At 31.1% G+C, this 20,434-nt stretch overlaps 1 protein-coding gene across 4 annotated transcripts; it reads right to left on the reverse strand.

The window, feature by feature from the left end:
- Positions 1-329: 329 nt before the first annotated feature.
- On the reverse strand, positions 330-4,708 carry LOC114423526 (nudix hydrolase 10-like). 4 transcript variants are annotated; one of them, XM_028390322.1, is made up of 9 exons: positions 4,561-4,707; positions 3,728-3,924; positions 3,066-3,131; positions 2,476-2,613; positions 2,267-2,344; positions 2,126-2,176; positions 1,983-2,017; positions 1,470-1,578; positions 330-690 (listed from the first exon to the last, which is right to left on the reverse strand). In XM_028390322.1, exons 2-9 carry the CDS (start codon positions 3,914-3,916, stop codon positions 496-498), a joined length of 861 nt encoding a protein of 286 aa, XP_028246123.1. In that variant the 5' UTR covers positions 3,917-3,924; positions 4,561-4,707; the 3' UTR covers positions 330-495. The 4 variants fall into 4 exon arrangements, with proteins under 4 accessions (XP_028246123.1, XP_028246120.1, XP_028246121.1 ...); XM_028390319.1 differs by having other exon boundaries at positions 1,983-2,176; XM_028390320.1 differs by lacking the exon at positions 4,561-4,707 and adding an exon at positions 4,484-4,504 and having other exon boundaries at positions 1,983-2,176.
- Positions 4,709-20,434: the final 15,726 nt, after the last annotated feature.

The following is a 20,434-nucleotide window of genomic DNA, read 5'->3' on the forward strand; positions in this document are numbered from 1 at the left end:
TAGACAAATACTCACATCATAAGATCAAACAACTAATATCTATCAATTAAAATATTCTAAATCTAATTTTCATAATTAATATTAATAATCTAAAATTTTATTAAATCAATAATTAGACAATGATGATACACAAAACTCCAACAGGTTTTACAAGAAGATTTAAATATGTTTTTTTTCTTGTCAAATTTGTGTCACTTTTGTTTTTTATTCCCAAATTTAAATTTGTCTGTTTAATCTCTTAATTTTTTTTAAATATTCTTTTTAATCCTCCTTGATTGAATTTTTGTGGTTTGAATGCACCATTTGTAACAATTTTTTACCGCAAGAGGAAGTAAAAAGAACATCTTTCATAATTTTAGGACTAAAAAAAATAAATTTGAAGGACAAAAACAGAAGTAACCTAAATTTAAGGAGAAAAAGCTTAATTAAATCCTTACAAGAAAGAAATATCAAACTAAACTTTTATGGATGACGACCAAGGTTGATTTGTAAAACTTAAGAAGACTTGTCCAGGCAATGACTATTCAAATATAGATAATTCAACTCCTCCACGAAATATGATGAGATGGGTCGCGGAGAGAATCCATTATAGACTTTTTCAACCTTTGCCAAGCATAATTCAATCATGTACTTGAAGGGTTCATGCATCTGATTAAAAGGTTGATCAGCAAATTCCTCGAATGGCATCCACTTTGTGAGAAAATGCAAAGCACAACAAAAAAGATTTTAGTCGAGAGAATTAAATGCATCACCAACACCTGCAAAATGTGGTCATAATAGCACTAGAGGTAAACATGCAAATGCAATAACAATGAATTATATGGCAATGGTGTGCAAAGTCAGCAATAAGTGATACGCAGAATTTTAATACCATCATCCTATCAACTATCTTTTGAAGAACTTGGAACCAAAAATATCCTCTATCATATATGTGCTTAGATTCCAGTACTATAATACTACAATTAGTTCCACAGTCATTCTTCAACAACTTGAAGGACCATCATTGGAACCGTTTTATTATGATTTGAACAAATTCCAATTATCAGTTCCAATACTATCATAAATGTTTGAACTTTTATTATGTGGATAGTGGTCATATAATGTCACTCAATAAGCATAACTGTGCATTTGTTTGTGAAAAAAATTATTAATCATTCTAATAAGGTAACGTGATTTGTTCATAAGTCTTTTTTTTTTTTTATGGAAAGCAAATTTTTTGTGTTTTCAGTTATTCATATTTCATAGTGCTTGGCACAATTTGACTTTGTTGACGAATGGTGAGCTAGAGTATTGACATGATAAGACTGATTTGCATGGTTAAGTTGAGGAGGGAAGAAGAACATCCATTAATTCGATGTCACCTTTTTATGTTCTGCATCTATCATGTTAGAGTATCATTTGTGAGGTATTTACATTAAAGAAAAAGAAAAAAAAGACATGATATGACACTGACAGTCAAACAAAAATACCTGAGCTGCCTCAATTTCCAGTTCTTGCTTTTTGATGTCAAAAGAAAGAGGGCGAAGCATGCAAATAAAAGATAGACCCGATTTTCCAAAGAATGAATTGTGTGTGTGTCTGAAAATCAGAAACAAGAGAATGTCAAAAGAAATTAATTATATAGTAAAGAAAGAAGAAAAAAGACAGGTCAAATGTTGGAAAATTTCAATTTCTCTTATGAACTCTAGTTTATTAGGATGCCAAATTAATTATTAGAAGAGAAAAACAAAGCAAGTGTCTTCAGTGTTTTCCATGAGCTTACACGTAATTTAACTCAGTAAATTCTATTTGGCCTTGTGGTTGAAATTTTCTTTCTAAATCCATGGATCTATATAAATATGAAATTTCTCCTCAAAAGCATCAGCATGACTTCTTTTTTTCATTTGTATACTGAACCTTGGAGCCTTTCCCTTTATATAATATAAGCTCAAACTAAAGGGTATCTCTCATGTTTTAGGTGTCACAAATTAGAAAATTCTTACCTGAATGCTAGTAATTCCACAAATTCTGTATCAATCTGAACAAAAATAAAGCAGACCAAAATAGAAGTCATCACCATAATACAATAATTCTGAGATTCTATGACATGGGAATGCAACATGTACTCTTGACACTTTATACTTACTCCTGTCTCTTCTTTTACTTCTCTAATAGCTGCCTCAAAAATCTCCTCACCCTGCAGGTACAAAACCAAGTTTCATGTTGCCAATCAAATTGTAATTTTTTTAGAAGAATAGATGGAACTTGTCTTTGAAAGTGTGCATACTGCATCAACAACTCCAGTAGGTATCTTCCAAACACCAATCCCATGAAATCCTCCTTTTTTTTCCAGAACCACAAGCACCTACAAACAAGCCCACCATACCCCAAAACAAAGGGAACAAATAAGAAAAAAGTAAGAGAATGACAAAAAGGTTGAATATTTGTAACAAAACATGTGGATCTGCATAACCAATCTTTGATCTCATTTTAGACCTCTTTATTATCGTTCAAGACAATAGCTCCAACTGCTACACAATGAGAAGCATTTGGAGGTATTGTGCAGTCAGTTTTGGGAATCCAGTAAACTAGCATTAGATAGTTTGGCTCTGCATGGTGGTACCAAAAACCCTCCTGCCAGACACATAACACAAAGAACATTTATGACCAAATTATATTATCAGTCACAAATATCAAGATTCCATCAATTTCCTCAAACTCAGTTATTAACATGACACGAGAACATATAAAATAGAAATATAGACTGATGTGATCTTGCCCCTTACATGCTAGTAGCTACCCCACATGGTCAAATTTGACACAAGAATATGCTTTGAATAAGAAATGGTTAAAATCAGGCTAACATGTGGCGTCTATCAGACACTAGACATTACCATTGCATTTCAAAATTAGAGAATAGAGAATACAAGATCATGGTTATAATATGGTTAATATGAGTTTGTCATTTTTTTCATTATTATCATAAGTTTTTCTTAGTATTGGATCTGATACACAGTATGCATGATGGGGAACCATGCATAAAAAAATTACAAAAAGAACTCCCAAAGAAAATATGGCAAAATTACCTTAACTGCAGTTTCAACAAGATTAACAAGCTCAATAGGAAACTTGATCCAAACACCATCTTTTCCCTGAAATGCATACTAAAGTTAATAAAGGCTAACTAGAGGTCAGAGGTTTTCATTTTATGACTGAATGAATTTTAGGCAAGAACAGTATAATATAGTTATGCGGGCAAAAAATGCTGACATTTATATTACAGATAAAGGATTATACACACACAAACATACAGATAAAGGTTTGAAATGTTGAGTAAGGTCACAAAATTCATAATGTGCTTGTAGCATTAATGAGGACTTTGAAAAGTATGATTTTTTTTCTGGGATAAAAACATTCATCTTGAGTTGAAGCGTGTATGCAGCACATTTATCAGTTGACTTCATATTTGTATTATTTAATGGTTGGTTTTAAGGTGTGTGGTCAACAGAATCCATAGAGAATCCCTACTTAGAAGAACTATATTAGCTTCAACTTTTGACTCATAAAGAGGTACTCTCAAGTCAAACAAATGATATCAAACTACCATGTGAACTACTTGTTGTACCTAAATAAAGAAAGTGGCCAACGATTAGAAGTGGAAATAGGCATTGACAAATTGGCTAAACTTTTTCAGATGAGAACTAAATGCAACAAAGTACCATTTTAGGCTCTGGATCAGAATATTCACCTGTTGCTTCCAATGTAAAAGTGAAGATCTAAGCAAAGTAGCAAAAACTTCGGAGTGCAAAGGCTCCTTTAAGTCCACAATGACTCCTCCATGTGCATCATTGGTGGCAGGGAGAATTTTAACACACTCAAATCCATTTTCACACAGTCGATCCCCTAACAGTGGCGCTGGACTAGCTGAGACTGGCATGGGTTCGACTGCATCATAAATAAAAAATGATAAAGTCCAAAGAAGTTAAACTAACATGAAAAAAATTTGAGAAGTTTATCATGTCACATCTAGTTCACTTTTGAAGTTCTTTCTCTAATTGCATAAATTGTCTCATTCTAGAAACAGTCCAAAACTGTATGAATCAGAAACCTGCACTTTGTATTGGATTCACAAACTTGTACAACTGACAGGTGACTCCACCTAAAGCTTAATAGGAAAACTTTTGGCGAGAGCCTTCCCATTGAGTGGAAAGATTGTGAAATCCAAGAACTTTTTATCCAAACCTGGATTTTTGTTTTGGTACTTCTAGATAACAGAGTAACTAACTATTTTAAATTTTACAATTGGTTTCAAGGCAGTTCAACTGCTAATTCGCAAAATCCATCACAGAATATTAGTTCACTCCAAAAGTTCTCATCGAAATAGAATAAAGGAAAAACATATATGGCAAATTCTAAAAAACACTTTTCAGTCTCAAGTCTCAACTAAAGGCATATGCAGTCTGAGAGACAAGACAATACAGCACAAAAGCCAAGATGGCCATACACAAGCAAGTTCCACAGGTAACTAGAAACAGCTAGCACAACAGTGTGACAAAGAAGAACCACACCAAAGAGCATTACCTAGAGACAACAAACTTAAAAAGAGATGAGGATTAACTCAAACTGAAAACTTGAGAATTTAAAGGCTAAAGTTTGGAAATGAGTAAAAGGGGACCACAGGGAATATACACAAAGGGAGAGCACTAGCTAGTGGAACTTGGAGAGTTACAAGTGATTAGGTTGCAATTTATAACAGGCACACTACTCTTTGAGTTTAATGAGTGCGTGGTGACGTGATTCCACTGCATCCTTTTTTGTGAACTAAAGCCTGCCATGCCATGCCTTCAATTCATTAGAAGCCGCCCATATGATAAACTTGGTCATTGGTCAACAACATCTCCTTGAAGCAGTATGAACAAGTTTACCCTCTTCTTAAGGTACATGATTTTGAAAATGGTATCCCTGTGTTCACATTTTTCAGCAAGTCTGTCTTCAGAGTTCAAACCTTAGAAGACTCGGTGACCCTTTCTGGTCTCATTCATGAACCATGAGGTTGTTTTGTCCTCAAATACTGCTCCTACATTTATTTACATAAACAAGGATGGGACAGAAAACACTCCAGGGAAAGGAGAAAGATTAACAAAGATAAGTAAATACTATAAAATTACATATACTAAAATGTATCATGCATTTTATAATTGTTAGAAATATAGTTAGGTAAGAATTAAGAACTAGTTACTAATTAGTTACTTTTCATATTATATAAAAGCCAAGTCGATGTTTGATCTAATCATGCTAGTCATCTCAATCAATTCTATTTGATTGATCTTTTCTCATACTCTCTTCTCTTTTCAGTTTACTAACATGATATTAGAGCTAAAAAAAATATTAACTGTTTAGCTCGTTCTCATTTATATAATTCTTCTTCTAACAAAATTTGAGCTGTTAGTCTATGTTATAAGTTTACATTAATGGTCTCGCTTATCATGGTACCAACACGAAGCACCGAATACATCAATTTCCATTATCGATAAAATTAAATTATACTTCATTACTTATTAGGATGAAGCCAATTAAAATTCTATTTAGATAAATAATATATCGATGGAAACTAACGTAATCATTAAGTTTTTTACATTGGTACCGAATTTTTTTCTATAAGAACTTTATATATAAATCCAAAAATTTACTCTCGTCTTTCTTATAGAAATGGACTCAGTTTTCCTTCTGACTAGAGTGTTCATGATTTGAGTATTTAAATAATTATAATTAATAAATAATTATAACTATAATTGTAACTATTTTTTAAAATACGGGTATAATTTGATATAATTAATTATTGTTTTTAAAATATGGGTAAATAATTAGTTATGAATAAACTAGTTATATAACCAATTATATAACATGTTATATCTAAAATCAATTACACAACTAATTATAAATGAATAAAAATAAGTTATTTGAAATACACATTTTTATAAAACTACTTATAATTTTATAACTATAATTATTTTTAAAACTAGTTTTATAACTATAACTAGTTTTAAAATAAAAATAAGTTATTTAAATACTCATAACTATAAAATTAGTTATAGTTTTATATCTAATTTTATATAACTAGTTATACAAAATTAGTTATAGTTATTTTTTAAAACTACCTTTTCCGAGAATCCATGCTCCGAAGCGACTAAAATTCTCTAACATCAAGAGTTAGCTAAGCAGTTGTAGTTAAATAAAATTACTTATAATTTAGGTTTGCACAGTAACTTTTTTTTTATTATTATTTAAAGAAATTGAGTGGACTCGTACTTTTATTTCCCTTGGATCAGCCTACGCATGATACTATAGTAGTAAAAACCTGAAATTCAAGATTGTAATTATCATGGACTTGTTAACATTGTTGCCGACTTTGATTTCTTTAAATTCAAGGGAATGGATGGTGACACCACCATAGTCAAGAGATGGTAACACACCACCACTTCATGGTCAAGAAAAGGAGGCTAGGGTTAATATACCACCACCAAGTCAAGAGATAATAACACCACCTCATATTCAAGAATTGCCAAGCTCCTTGAAATGACCATATATAGCGATATGTCATTTAAGGAAAATAATTTATGAAAAACCATCATTACAAGAACGAAATTGATTGCAATTGATATGTTATAAGATTAAATGAAACATGAAAATTTAAAGATAGGATAAATTGACACTAACATGTTGCCCCGTTTAAAAAGTGGTTATTGTAAATCTCCAGGTATCTTGCCCATCCCCCCAGCTAGTTAATTTCTTTATGTTAATCAAGTTTGACATCATTTCTTAACTTCTTGAATGAAGTTTTCTTTGCTGTTTTAAGAGGTGGAGATCGACCTCTTATTTTCTACTCTTCTTTATTTTATTTTGCTAATGAATTTTTAATAGTTAAAGGAAAAAAAAACATTAAATTTGCTGCTTTTGCTTTGAGGGAATAACATGCTATTGAAACTCCACTCATTAGCTTAACAATTGAAATTTTACAGGAACATGTAAGAGTTTTGCCAATGGTTATTATAGTCTAAAATGTTATATTGCAACCTATATTTCCTATATTTCAATTAAAATTTAAAACTTTATTTCATGCAATGAAACACAATTACACAAGTCCAAAAAACGTTAATGTTGTGTTTGTTTCCAGAAAATGGGAAAGGAAATTAAGAATATGGAAGGAAAAGATGAGATTTCATTCCATGCTTTTGTTGATCCAAAAAATAGGAAGGAAGAAAAATATGAGAATCACAGAAAAAAACATTCCATTCAAAAGTGGGCAAAAAAGAGTGTGAAGAAGTTTTTTGTGATAAAAAACAAAATTATCCTTTTTTTTCATATTTCTCTTATTTATTGAGGATGCACGTTTATATATGTATTTCATATAATTTCCCCCTTTAATTACTCAATTAAACAAAAGATAGATTTTTTTAAAACTTTCTTTACTTTCATTTTGTTTTTCTTACCAAATAATATAATCTCATTTTATATATTTTTTTTCTTCTTTTATTCCCTTTTACTCTCTATTTTAAACCAAGCAAAAATTTCTAGAAAAAATGAAGTATACAATTGCTTAAGAAAGGTATTGGATGGTTTTTTAAGATCCTTTTTTTTTATCTTTTATTACAGAAATGTTAATCTATTTTAAATTATTATAAAGTATAAAAAATTAATAAAAAATAATTTTATTGTTTTATTAATTAAAAATAACAATAATATGGCATTTATATAGATGAAAATGAAATAGAAAACGCGTACAGATAGAAAACTTTTTTCTTAGTTGAATCAAATTCAAATGAATCTCTCAATATATAATATATTTTATTATAATTATTATAATAAGTTTAGGTAATTAAATCTTTGATGTTCATCGGAGTTAGAATAAACATCAAGACTTAATGAACGATTTTACACGTATTTGTGACATATAAGTCTATTTATTAATTGGATCAACTTTTGTTAGCAATCCTCTCTCTTCATATTTTGATGAAACACCGTATCGTAAGGCACTTTTTGCAGTAGCTGAAGGAAGAGAGGAGGATAAATATTAGTGGCTGCTAAAGTTATAGTGGAAGCAACAGTTTTCATGGTATGTTCTGTAATATGAAAACGATAAGCATATGCAGAGTGATATATCACTCAGTGACCTCGATATGAGAACGTGTCAAGGTGATGCCATCAATAGTTCCATTATTATTTATATCATCATCAATAGTTTCATTTATGTTATCCCTTATATGATCATTTTGTCTGGTATAATCTAAATCCTTGATTAAAATAATGTTATTAATTAGTGTCCTAAAGATATTAATTAAAAAATTAAAAAGAATAATGTTTTATTAGAAATCATACCAGCATGTATTTAAAAAGAAAAATGTTAATTTTTACGAAGTAAATATATTTGCATCCATTTTGTAATAAAAAAAAGAAACAAAAAAACGTAAGTTTTTGGTTATAGGTCATAGAGTATGCGTGTCTTCAACCTACTAAGTTAGATTAATTTTGCTTGCAGTATCTGATTATCATTGACTCAAGGAAATTTTACACAAATTGAAAATCAAACATGAATTTTCTCGCTAAATAAATTATTCTCACTAACAATTAAAATTTAACGGGTTGGATTGAGTTGGATTTGTGATGTTTTTTACATACACAACTCAACTTAACCTGATCATAAATAAATTAGGTCGGATTGGATTAATTGAGTTTCAATACTTAAAAATTATTTTATATTTTGTAAAAGTTAGTTTTTTAAGAATAATAATTTGTTTTTGTCTAAAATTTTGTAAGTATGCAATAACTAAATGCACTCAAAATAAATTAAATTGTAATAATATTTGACTAATAGTATTTATGATTTCAATGTTAATACGATATTTTTATTTTAGATAGAAATAATGTAGTGTATTAATATAAAAAACATAGACAAAAATCAACACAGAGATAAAAACAACAACTTAAAAATCATAAATAGTTTAACTTAATAATTTAATAAATTATGTGAGTGTGTTTTGTATTTATTAATTAATTTATATAATAATAAATTTAATTATATGATTTGAGTTGGGTTTAAAAAAATAGATCCAAATCAACCGATTACTTAACTCGTATATGATCAAATCTTAATTGATTGGTTGGATTCAACCTGAACACTCGAAAGATTCAATCCAATATAATTGGATCGAGTTGGGTCACAAGTTGAATGATAGAGCATTGTAAAGACATTCATTTGTGAACAATAATGGGCTCAATTGACATATATTTGTGCTTAATATTAACACATTGGCTTGAATTTTGGAATATTGGACCTAAATGGCTTAGTTGTTGATTTTAGTTCATTTTTGGATTTTTTCTCATTACGATAGTGGTGTGCAAGGAATATCTTGAGCTTTAGAACTTGGATTTGGATGATCTATGGCTATTTGGAAAGATAAGTCAACGATCTACAACTTTGTCTATCATAATCTCAGGCCAATTCGCACACGTTTTGAGAGTCAATTTTGCACGTGAAGTTACTACCTCTAGACCTCATTAGATTTGGGCTATCTCCCTCATTTTAGACCCAAATTGGGCATATGATATCTCCTTCGAAAGCTTATTCAAAACCTTCCTATTGGGCCATACTAGCCCAAGAATTTTCTAGTTTAAATTTGTATTAAATTTGGGCTATCTCCCTCATTTTAGACCCAAATTGGGCATATGATATCTTCTTCGAAAGCTTATTCAAAACCTTCCTATTGGATCATAATAGTCCAAGAATTTTCTAGTTTAAATTTGTATTAAATTTGGGCTATCTCCCTCATTTTAGACCCAAATTGGACATATGATATCTCCTTCGAAAGCTTATTCAAAACCTTCCTATTGGGTCATAATAGCCCAAGAATTTTCTAGTTTAAATCTGTATAAATAACAGAAAAACATAATTGGTGAGAGAACTTTGAATTCATTTTTCATTTTGGCTCCAAATTAGAATTTTCTCTCTTCTCTTTCATGAGTCTGTGCTCTCTAATATCTGATCTTCAATGGAGTTCCTCATGGAAGGCTAGATCCACAATCAATTTGAGGTTCCCACATTGTGGTTAGAATTTGAGTTTCGTCTTTAATCGCAGATTCATACATCTCTTTCTTTCTCTCTTTCCAATTTCAATTGTGTTTGTGATTATGATGCGTTTGAGAATTGGCACGGAGTAGACCAGATCCATTGATTAATTGATCCAATATATTCTGTTTTTGAGGTTAGGAGATCGATCGATTTCCTAAATCAACTGTTAATCGCGCTTGAATTCACGAAAATTAGACGAATTGTGATTGCGATTTCAATTTGCGTGAACGCATGCTAGCTGATTGTCTAGATGAATGCAAGTTGATACGAATGTGTATGAATTTGAAATCCAATTGTGACAATGAAAATTCTATCGCATGAATCAGAATCTCAGATTGATAATTTTGCATAATGAATTACTGTTGCATTGTATTGATTTTCCTGTATTCTCAAATTTTTGTTAAATCTGTTGCAAATCCCCCTCCCCTCTATCTATGATTAAATTTGAATTGTTTGTGTCTATTGAGATTCGACCTAGGTTACTCCCTATATTGCAAAATTTGGGGATAAAGTAATGCTTTTGACAGTGATTCGACATTGCTGTCATTGACCGAGAGTTAAGACTCTATTGATTTAGGCTAGAGTCAATATTATTTAAACTCAATACTAACCTATAACTGAGATAATAAGATAAGTTACTCCACCGGCCATACAAGGATGAAAGAAGTGAAAACTCAAAACTAAAGAACTGAGGATTTATGGGTTTTGAAAGTACTTTATTAGTCTCTTGAAAATTTTATGTTGCAAAGTATTTTAGTTAAAATTTGAAACTTTATGCATGCATATTCATCAAGTGTTGAACACAAGCATAAAAAACATAGAAAAACATGCCAAAGACGGAGGGCACTTTTTGAAAAATCAGTTGAATCAAATTCAAGTGTCTGCATTTTGAATAATTATTGAAAGGCATTTTTTATTTTGCAGGGGAGAGCGATAAAACGCAAGTGGCTGCTAAAGTTATAGTGGGTGCAATTTTCATGGTATGTTGATAAATATAATAACCATCATTATAGCAAAAGCTAATAATAATGTTGCCCAGCGTCATGATGCTTTCATTCAAGTGCTCAGTGAGCATTTGAATGACTCACAGTGACGGTTTACATGACCTTATGACGATGGCGTATCAAGGTGATGGCATCAAATAGTTTCAATTTCAATTATTTTTTTATTTGCCCATTTGAATTTTTTTTAGACTAAGCCCAATATGTTGATCTAATCTTGCTTAAGTATAAAAGTATAAGTAAAAATAATAATACACAAATTATTTTTTATTTTAAACATTTTATTAATATTTATTATTTTTTATCACATCATAAATTCTATCATATTTATATTTTTTTATGTGTTAGATAATATATTGTGTCTATCAAATATTTTTCATATATAAATACATACACTTACCCAAAAATATTTCTCATTTATTTAGAATAAAGTTGGATCATAAAAAAGATTAAATTATCACAATTCATTAAATTAAGGAAGTAAATTCTAATTAAGAAACATATCCATATTTAATATTAAATCATATCTTGAATATGGAGTTATAAGATTGATTTAATAATTAAAGAGATAAAAAAAGAAAAATTATAGGTTTAAATCCATTCCATTAAACAAAAACTAAAAAATTAATAATTAATATTTATTGATAAAAAAAATATCTTTTGAATATGATTATAAAGGATATTTATAAGAAATCAAAAAATAAATATTTCATTTATTATTTGCACTTGCGCAGTTGCACTTAATATTTTATCACAAATGAAGAAACATTCATGAATAAATAGGTAAATTAGAGTAAATTGGCACGCATGATCGTAGGCTTAAATGCTAATTTTATTATTCTAATGATTATCTTTCAGTTAGTTTTTTTATATAATTGTTATATTATAAATAACTTGTTTTGAACCAAATTAAGTGTATATCAACAAAAATATATCTTAAACTAAAGAAACGATCAGGATATCGAAATAATCGCACCTTCTCATCGTGATAATAACACTGTTAACATTGAAGTTGAAATAATGAAAGATTAACTTAATGCACCATAAGGATATATATTCTGACAGTGACGGGCACCTAACAAGATTATGGGTATCATCAGAATTCAGAACCTTCTTTCCTAGTATGTCGAAATTCATATTACATAATAACCAAGCTTGCATCAACTTCCGTCAACGGATAACTCAAGTTCAAGCCGCCGTTTACTATTTTCCAGTTCCAGAGTTTTGCAGTTACATAAGCAACTACATAAACAATTTAACATCACATCTTAACCCAAAATTTTAAGATTTATGATTTTTTTTTCACTTATATGATCCTCAACTTTTTCACTTCTATTGGATATGAGACTTCACATATACTTAAGACAATTAATTCATTCGTCCAAAACATGAGAGTGCATTCCCCACTTAATTAATGTTTCATCATTTTAATTTATGCTAATACATGTATGGGTATAAACACTTTATCGACATTTTTTTTTACGTATATCATTTAAGTTTAAATATATTTTTATTTGTCTATACTTATATTTTGTTTTTGGTCCTAAATAAATTTTGTTGGACTTTTAGTCCTTATTTTTTTTTAAATATTTCATCCCTATATAAATACACTTAATTTTTGTTTTGATCCATATAAATTAACAACGGGAACAAAAAATAAATAAAAAATATTATTTCAGAGATAAAAAATAAAATATGATTATATTTTAAAAACCAAAAATATATTTAAGTATATTATTTGTTTGTCACTTTAACATTAACATGAAGTATCTACCCATTATATTATGCTCAAACCTATTCATTAACTTGTTACCCGCGTTCCTGAGTGTGAAATGAAATTTCTTAGTCATGTAATTATGCTCATATCTATTCATTAACTCGTTATTTGTTTACCTTTTATTGAGACATTAATTATTTGTATCGTACAAGCCGTCAAACTCGGGATATACTCGGCTCATGGGGCCCCCACATGCTCGGCTCATGGTGATCCTCAACTACCACCTATGAACTCTACCATGATGCATAGAGGAGCAGTTCACCAATCCTCAATGTTGGACATGTATATATAGATCCAAAGGGGAGATCCCCAGGTATGTTTTATTGATCCCACATATAGACACATAAACACCTCAGCACCATTGATTTGCTCGTCGGAGTCCCTTTTGTAGCACCTCCACCTATTTTTTGTTCTCAGTTAGGGCTGATTTTCATGCAAGCTCCATTTCTCTTTCCTTCTCGGCCTTTTTTCCCCTCATTTTCTTCTCTAAAGACTCAGCATCACCTTCAACCACTTTGTTCTCTTCTAATCCCTTGTCTACCACCTCGGGCTCATCCAAGTGAGTGACCTCCACCTTGGCATTGTTGCCCTTAATTGGCCCCTTCACCGACTTAGTTGATTTCTTCATAAGGTCAGACTTTGAGGAATCCTTAGCACACTTCCTCTTTTTCGTCTTCCCAACCTCCATTTGGTCATTAACCACCAAACTGTTCAAGTTCTTGTAGTCGTAGCCCTTCATGACTTCTACAAAACACAAGATAAACTGATCAATACTCCTACAATTTTTCAGCAAAACATTGCAACATAAAGATACTCACTACTTAAAACATGAGATTGGAATAGCCATAATGAATTTACATGACATCTCGCGTGACCATTCCTTTATGATCTTAATATCCTTGACTTCCTGGGCCAACAATAGTTGGTGGGGACGGAATTTGAACTTGAAAGGGAAACATTGCCAATAAAAGGGAAATTTGGGAGTTTTCCCATCCTCCTTGTAGAATAAATTTTTCAAGTCTCCATAAGCAAGGTTTGGATGAACTCGGAAAAAGCTCGACTTGAACTTTTTCCAAGACTAATTATACAATTGAAACATTTTCCCAAACTTGAAGGCATTTAAGGAGGTCCGCCTGACCTTAACACCCATCTTCAATTGATAAAAACACATGAACTTATTAACAGTGGACTTGATTTTGAAACTCTTGCAAAGAATTTGAAAAATGTGCAAAAAGCCCAACTGTTAGGATGAAGTTGCACAGGGGCGACATTCATCAAGCTCAACATCTCACATTCAAAATCTGTAAAAGGAAATTGACTATTTAGCTTTTTCAACACGTCCTTGTACATAATATGAAGTTGACCTCTCCCTTTCACCGCCCTCATAAAAACACGTTCATCGGCGTTACAGGGCTCTACAATCAACAACTTGAAATCATCCAAGGTTGTCATATTGACCTTCCCCTTCAAACCCTCGATAGACTCAAGAGTTTATAACCAAGTAGGGTACGAGCCGACCTCCACGGAAACCCACCCGTACCCATGGATGGTGATAGGGGCAAACTTGCTCCCCCTACCACTTTTAGTCCCCTTACCACTACCTACAACACCGTCCATCTGCTGACTACCCCCACTCTTCTTTGTCTTCTTTGCCTCCTTACCACCACTCACTAGAATATTCTTCGTTCTTTTTGAGTCGGAGGTGGATGAGGGAAACGAAATGGACAACTCATCCTCACTCCTATTTTCCCCTGTGCCCTTAACCTCCCTAGCCACGAGGGACCTACCCCTAACAGGAGACTCATCCTCCATAGTAGAGGAAGACATGAGGATGGAAACAAAGAGGAAAGGAATGCAGAAAGAAGAAACAAGGCAAGGGAGCATACCTAGAACAGAACACAAGGAACAAGGAGCAAGGAAGGAAGGAGAAAACAAGTCAATCCAAGACAAAGAGACTAATAGCAACAACAAAGAGGAAGAAGGGAATGAACCAAGTAAACAAAGGAAAAAGAAAGTAGATGAAAAGACTAACAATAGCACGGGAACACGAAAGAGGGAATGACCCTCAATTGGCACGTGATTCCCCTTTTATAAAGGTTTCCGAACCCTTCACTCACCATCGCCTCTTCGTTTTCACACCCCAAAACCCTCCAATACCTCTTTGTTCAAACGTCACTTTAAAAGTCATGACCATTGACGTGGAGGTGTGGGTACCGAGGTGACATGAAAAATAGAGTGTTAAAACCCCATAAAAATGTCATGATGTTAATGACTTCGTCGCGCCCCTCAAAGTGAGAAGACACCCAAAGGTCATTTGGCGGCCAACCACACAGATTAAGACACGTGTCACCCGATCCTTGGAAAATTCTCAATGTCCGAAAGGGCCAAGACACACATGGTATTTATGTCCATTCATTGCGAAACTTAGTTTCAACCCACATGGCTAATTCGTCCATTTGAGGTAACTCGGCCAAGCTATTCACGCAACCTTGGGGGGCTTATGTTTTGTACGACCCTTGACCTCGACACATACTCGGCCCACGGAAGCAGTTTGAGATCACACATGAAACTCTATCATTCATAATGACTTTAGAGCTTAGGGGGATTATGTATCATACAGTTCGTCAAACTTAACACATACTTGACTCGTGGGGCCCCTACATGCTCGACTTGTGGTGATCCCCAACTACCACCTACGAACTCGGCCATGATGCATAGATGAGCAGTTCACCAACGTAGCTCCGAACATTGCGTAACTCCCTCAATGTAGGACATGTATATATAAACCCAAAGGGGAGATCCCCAAGTACATTTTACTGATCCCACACATAGACACATAAACATCTCAGAGTATTACTGACTCACTCGTTGAAATCCCTTTCATAGATACCTCTCCGTGTTTCAACACGAAGATCAAAGATTCCATTGAAAAAAGAAAAATCAAGTAGTTTGGTCGGAATTCATTAGAATTAAACAGGAACATTATGATTTATGATAGTCTCCGGAGAGAGACTAATGATCTATTCATTAACATAACTTTTTGACAATTGATCAATGTAATTAATATACGTTGAACCGACAAAAAAACGTTTCACTGTGACATTACAATTGGTCGTTTTCTCCTCGGGTAATATGAGTATTCACAATTCGGGGGCTTGAATATTTTTTGCTTAATTATGATTTTAATTGAGCTGGTGCGTGCTTTTGAGATCTTATAATGTTATGGTACGTTATTGATTCGCTCACGCCTAACCAGTTTGGTCACTGATCATTAACACAACTTTTTGACAAAATTGATCTACATATATAATTAATATACGTTGAACTTTCAAAAACATTTTCTTATTCCCTTATACTCTCAGTATCTGAAACACTTTGTTGCACAACCTAAATGTGCCATACACTAAGGATTGCCTGTATTAGATCGAAAGAGTATTTTATTTTATTTTTCCTTGTCTTCGTGTGCAATTAAACACCCGGTATGCATGTTGTATAGTAAAAATAGAAATAAGGGGCATTATAAAATACGTAATACTTTTACAGAATAAAATTTATGATAAATAAATATTTTTAATATATAAATTATATTATAATTAAGAATCGTACTAAATAAATATATTTAAATAAATCAATTATATTTTAAATTTATAATCAATTATTTAAATTACTATTTTAATTATCAATTTAAAAAAGAAATATTAAAATTCAATTATGTAACATGCATAGCATAAATATGTCATTGCTTTCTACCTAGTATAGTTACGGGGTCGTGAGTTTAAATTAGTTGCATGGCATTCACAATATGAAACTATATATTTTGGAAACTTTAATTTAATTATAATTTATTTTAATTAATAGTATATGACAAATTAAAACCCTTATGCCCTCTTCTTCTTCTTTTTTTTCCGCTTGCACACTCCCTAGATTTTAATTAATTGTCTCCGTTTCTGGCTCTACTATAAGAAAGAGAGAGATCATTGGATACGCGTATTATAATTAATTAGGACTTGATTCATCATCCTTTACAAGCCTATATATGCATGTCGCTTTCGCTATGGCATGGTTCTTGTGGTTGGGACATGGTTCTCGTGTAGGCTATATATTATGGTTGGTTGTCCTTACTTCCAGATTTTCTACAGTGAACGACAACAATAACGTTGTCATTAATGTTAAGTTAACGAAAAAGAAAGTGCACCATGAAGCATGAAATTAGTAAAATTATGGCAGAATTTCGGTGTATTTTTTTTTTTTTTTTGATGATGCTGATCATGAAGTTCGGTGGATTTAGATGTCAGGTTTTGCTCTCTAAGACTAACACAATTAACTACGTTTGTTTACTAGTGAATTTAGTGTGGGGACTTGTACACTCAAAATTAGAAGCACAGTGGAGCCTTCACATACAATACAATGGCCCAAGAGAGAGGAAACATAATATATACTACTTTGAGTTTGGGGCAGGGAAGGCTGGGCAAAAATATTGGCATAGAGAGAGGCCAGGGAAAAAGTTGCAACAGAAGATTTTGGTCGCTAGGGTTGTTGTTGCATGAACCATATTTTTATTTTTATTTTTATTTCTAACAATGCAAAAAATGCATTACTACAGTAATAGAAATATTGAAGACTCATTAAAATATGTTTAGTTTACAGTTAAAAAACTTGCGACATGCGTTCTAATATAAATTCAACCGATAAAATTGAACAAAATAAAAGTAAAAATAATAATCTTGATGCATTGAAAAACTTACTTAAGTTTCAAAAGTAATTTATCCAACAGCTTTTCAAACATAGAGTTTCCTATGGGCCATGCCAAAAGGAAGTTTATTTTTAAATGACATGCATCCACGCCCAACAACAAGTGCAGGTATATTTTCTAGTTAAGCTAGAGACCAAATCGTCTAATTAACATTTAACACCAATTGAAGGATGGTAACTATATATATATATAAAGAAACAAAATTTGGTTTGAGGAATGTGATGTGACATGTAGAATGATGCGTTGCACATACACCAAAACCACTCTTTCACAAATGAGGATGCCAGGGTGACTATAATATATATTAGATCCAAATCCAAAGACAAAGAAAGAATATTCTCATATATCACTGGTGGAGATTTGTTGATTCTCAAGCTTGCCTCCACAGTGTCGGTTCGTAAGGGAGAATCCTCTTGCATGTAGTCTTGTTGTCTTGTTGTCTTGTCTTGGTTTGATTTGATTTCAGAAGAGTAAAGTTAATTCGAGTGTGGCTTGTAGATAGGATTCAGTTCAGTTTCAGTGTTTGAGTGGCTTGTAGTTGTAGATGAGATGTCAAGGTCTTGGCTTTTAGCCTTTTAGTACGTACCCTTATTGGTAAGGTTCTTCGTGTTCATGGGTTATCCACGTGCTGAAGAGGAAAAAATATGTATGGAATTAAGACTATATATATCCAGTGTGTTGTGTTGATAACATTTCTCGTAAGATTATGTTTTTGATCAAGAGTTAAATTAAATTAAAAATTTTGATTTTCATATACTGTAAATGTAAACATTTATATTATTTATTAATTAAAATTTATTCCAGATTATATTTTTTAAATAATTTTTAAAAATCAATTTGTCTTATCAGGCAGGATAATTTATAATCACACAACAACATAAAAATATTTATCACATTTTAATTAAATTCTTAAAAATTACTTGATTGCAATATTAATGTATCACCTTAATGTATCACCTTCTTTTGATATATTTGGCAATGTTAATTGTTAGTTATAAGTCACGTTTTTTTTTTAGAAAATTATAAGTAATGTTAATCTACACTCAATGATAATATTGTAAAAATCAATCCAATCATTAATATGATTAAGATATTGGTTTAATGAGTTAGTGATTGAATAAATGATTAAACCGGTTCACCCGATATATATTTCTAAAAAAGTAAAATTCTTATATTCATATACTTGATTTTTCTTCTATATCATTTTTAAAACATTTTCTTCCTGTAATATTTCTCTCTTTTTCTCATCATATCTAATTATCTATCTATTAGTTTATCTTCTTTCTTTTATTTTTTCTCCCTTCTTTCTATTCATAAACATCAAAAGTGGGTTGTATATGTGTAACATTTTTCTAAACAAATAACTCCCTAGATTGTGGAATCAGAATTACACTAATGCATACTAAAAAATTAAACTTTCTTAAAACCGTAAAAAATTTAAAATGTCACGAAATTTGGATGCATGCTACCAAGAGCCATCAATAAACTCTTTCAATGGATTTTAATGTGAGGTAAGTCAGTGTGACAGCTAACAAGGATCAATAATAGAATTCCATATATGGTTGTTGTTGACAAATCACACATTATTTATGAATGAATTGTCTATACATATCAAGATAGATAAGTGTTGATCAGTCAGGTAGCAATAAAAATAATAACTTAAACATATTTAGACTGAAATTACCCACCGACGATGACTGAGAGTAACTGAAACATCATATGAAACAAGACACTAGGTATCGTCCATCCTATTTTGGGTAGATGAGATGGATGGAAAAGAGAAATTAAATGAAGGAAAAAAAAGTAGTGCTAACTATGATTAAAAAAAGGATGAAAAAGAAAAAAAAAGTAAACGAATGTAAGTAATAATTTTTGAAATAATTATTTGTTATGTCTATATTTATAAGATCTTTATTTTTTTTATAAATCATGATATTGACAATCTTATTTGAATCAAGTAGAATTATTATAAATTGTAAAAAAAAAATTGAGTATTTAACACACTTATACACCAAAAACTCATATATATATATATATATATATATATATATCACATTTTTCTTAAATTTCTTTTAAAAAAATTCAAATTTTTTTTATCTTGATGAATTTTAAAATTTTTAAAAACGATTTTAAATTTATTATGCATCTAACGTATTTGGCAGGGAAACTTTTTGTTAAACCTTTACCAATATTAGTTTTTTCTTTCGTAAATTTGTTTTTTATTGTTGAAAAAAATGGTAGAAATGTCGATTTCTAACCCAACTCTCCTTTCAAGATTAGAGATACAATGTATAACAAAATAAGATTAGATAATAGGATAAGCAAATAATATTATATTGATGCACCAAACAATTAATTACGTACATAATGATTGAGTAATAATCTTATCCTAATTATCAATATACACTAAGTGGATTTTGCACAACTAATTATGTTTTTCTATACATACAAATCTAGAGATCATATTCCTAATAATTATCGATGGGCATATAAATCAATTTGATATACTTAGATCCGGTTTGTTTTAGTTTGCATTAAATGGATGGAATTAAGTTAACTTGTTAAATGAATCGTGTTTTTTTATTTATCTGGTTTGTGTCTAATCCACTTAAGGGTATGTTTGGCCCTCTTTTTTTACTTAAAAGTTACTTTTAAATTGAAGCCAAAAATAAGAGCTTAAAAACCGAAATAGAAGTTGTTTGTCAATTTTTATTTTTACTTTTAACTTGAAAGCTCCTTTTAAATTAAAAGTTGTTTGTTTGTTTGGTTTTTTTTTAAGCCAAAAGTTGTTTGTTAAA

Source organism: Glycine soja, chromosome 8, assembly GCF_004193775.1.
Source record: "Glycine soja cultivar W05 chromosome 8, ASM419377v2, whole genome shotgun sequence".
NCBI classification, from domain to species: Eukaryota; Viridiplantae; Streptophyta; class Magnoliopsida; order Fabales; family Fabaceae; genus Glycine; species Glycine soja.

Bases quoted from the DNA above. Each gene is read 5' to 3' on its own strand.
- LOC114423526 (XM_028390319.1), bottom strand. From the start codon at position 3,916: ATGCCAGTCTCAGCTAGTCCAGCGCCACTGTTAGGGGATCGACTGTGT. The intron at 2,614-3,065 runs GTAATTTTGCCA...TGTGTCTGGCAG, and splicing joins TTGTTGAAACTGCAGTTAAG to GAGGGTTTTTGGTACCACCA. The intron at 2,345-2,475 runs GTCTAAAATGAG...GCTTGTTTGTAG, and splicing joins TCTTGAACGATAATAAAGAG to GTGCTTGTGGTTCTGGAAAA.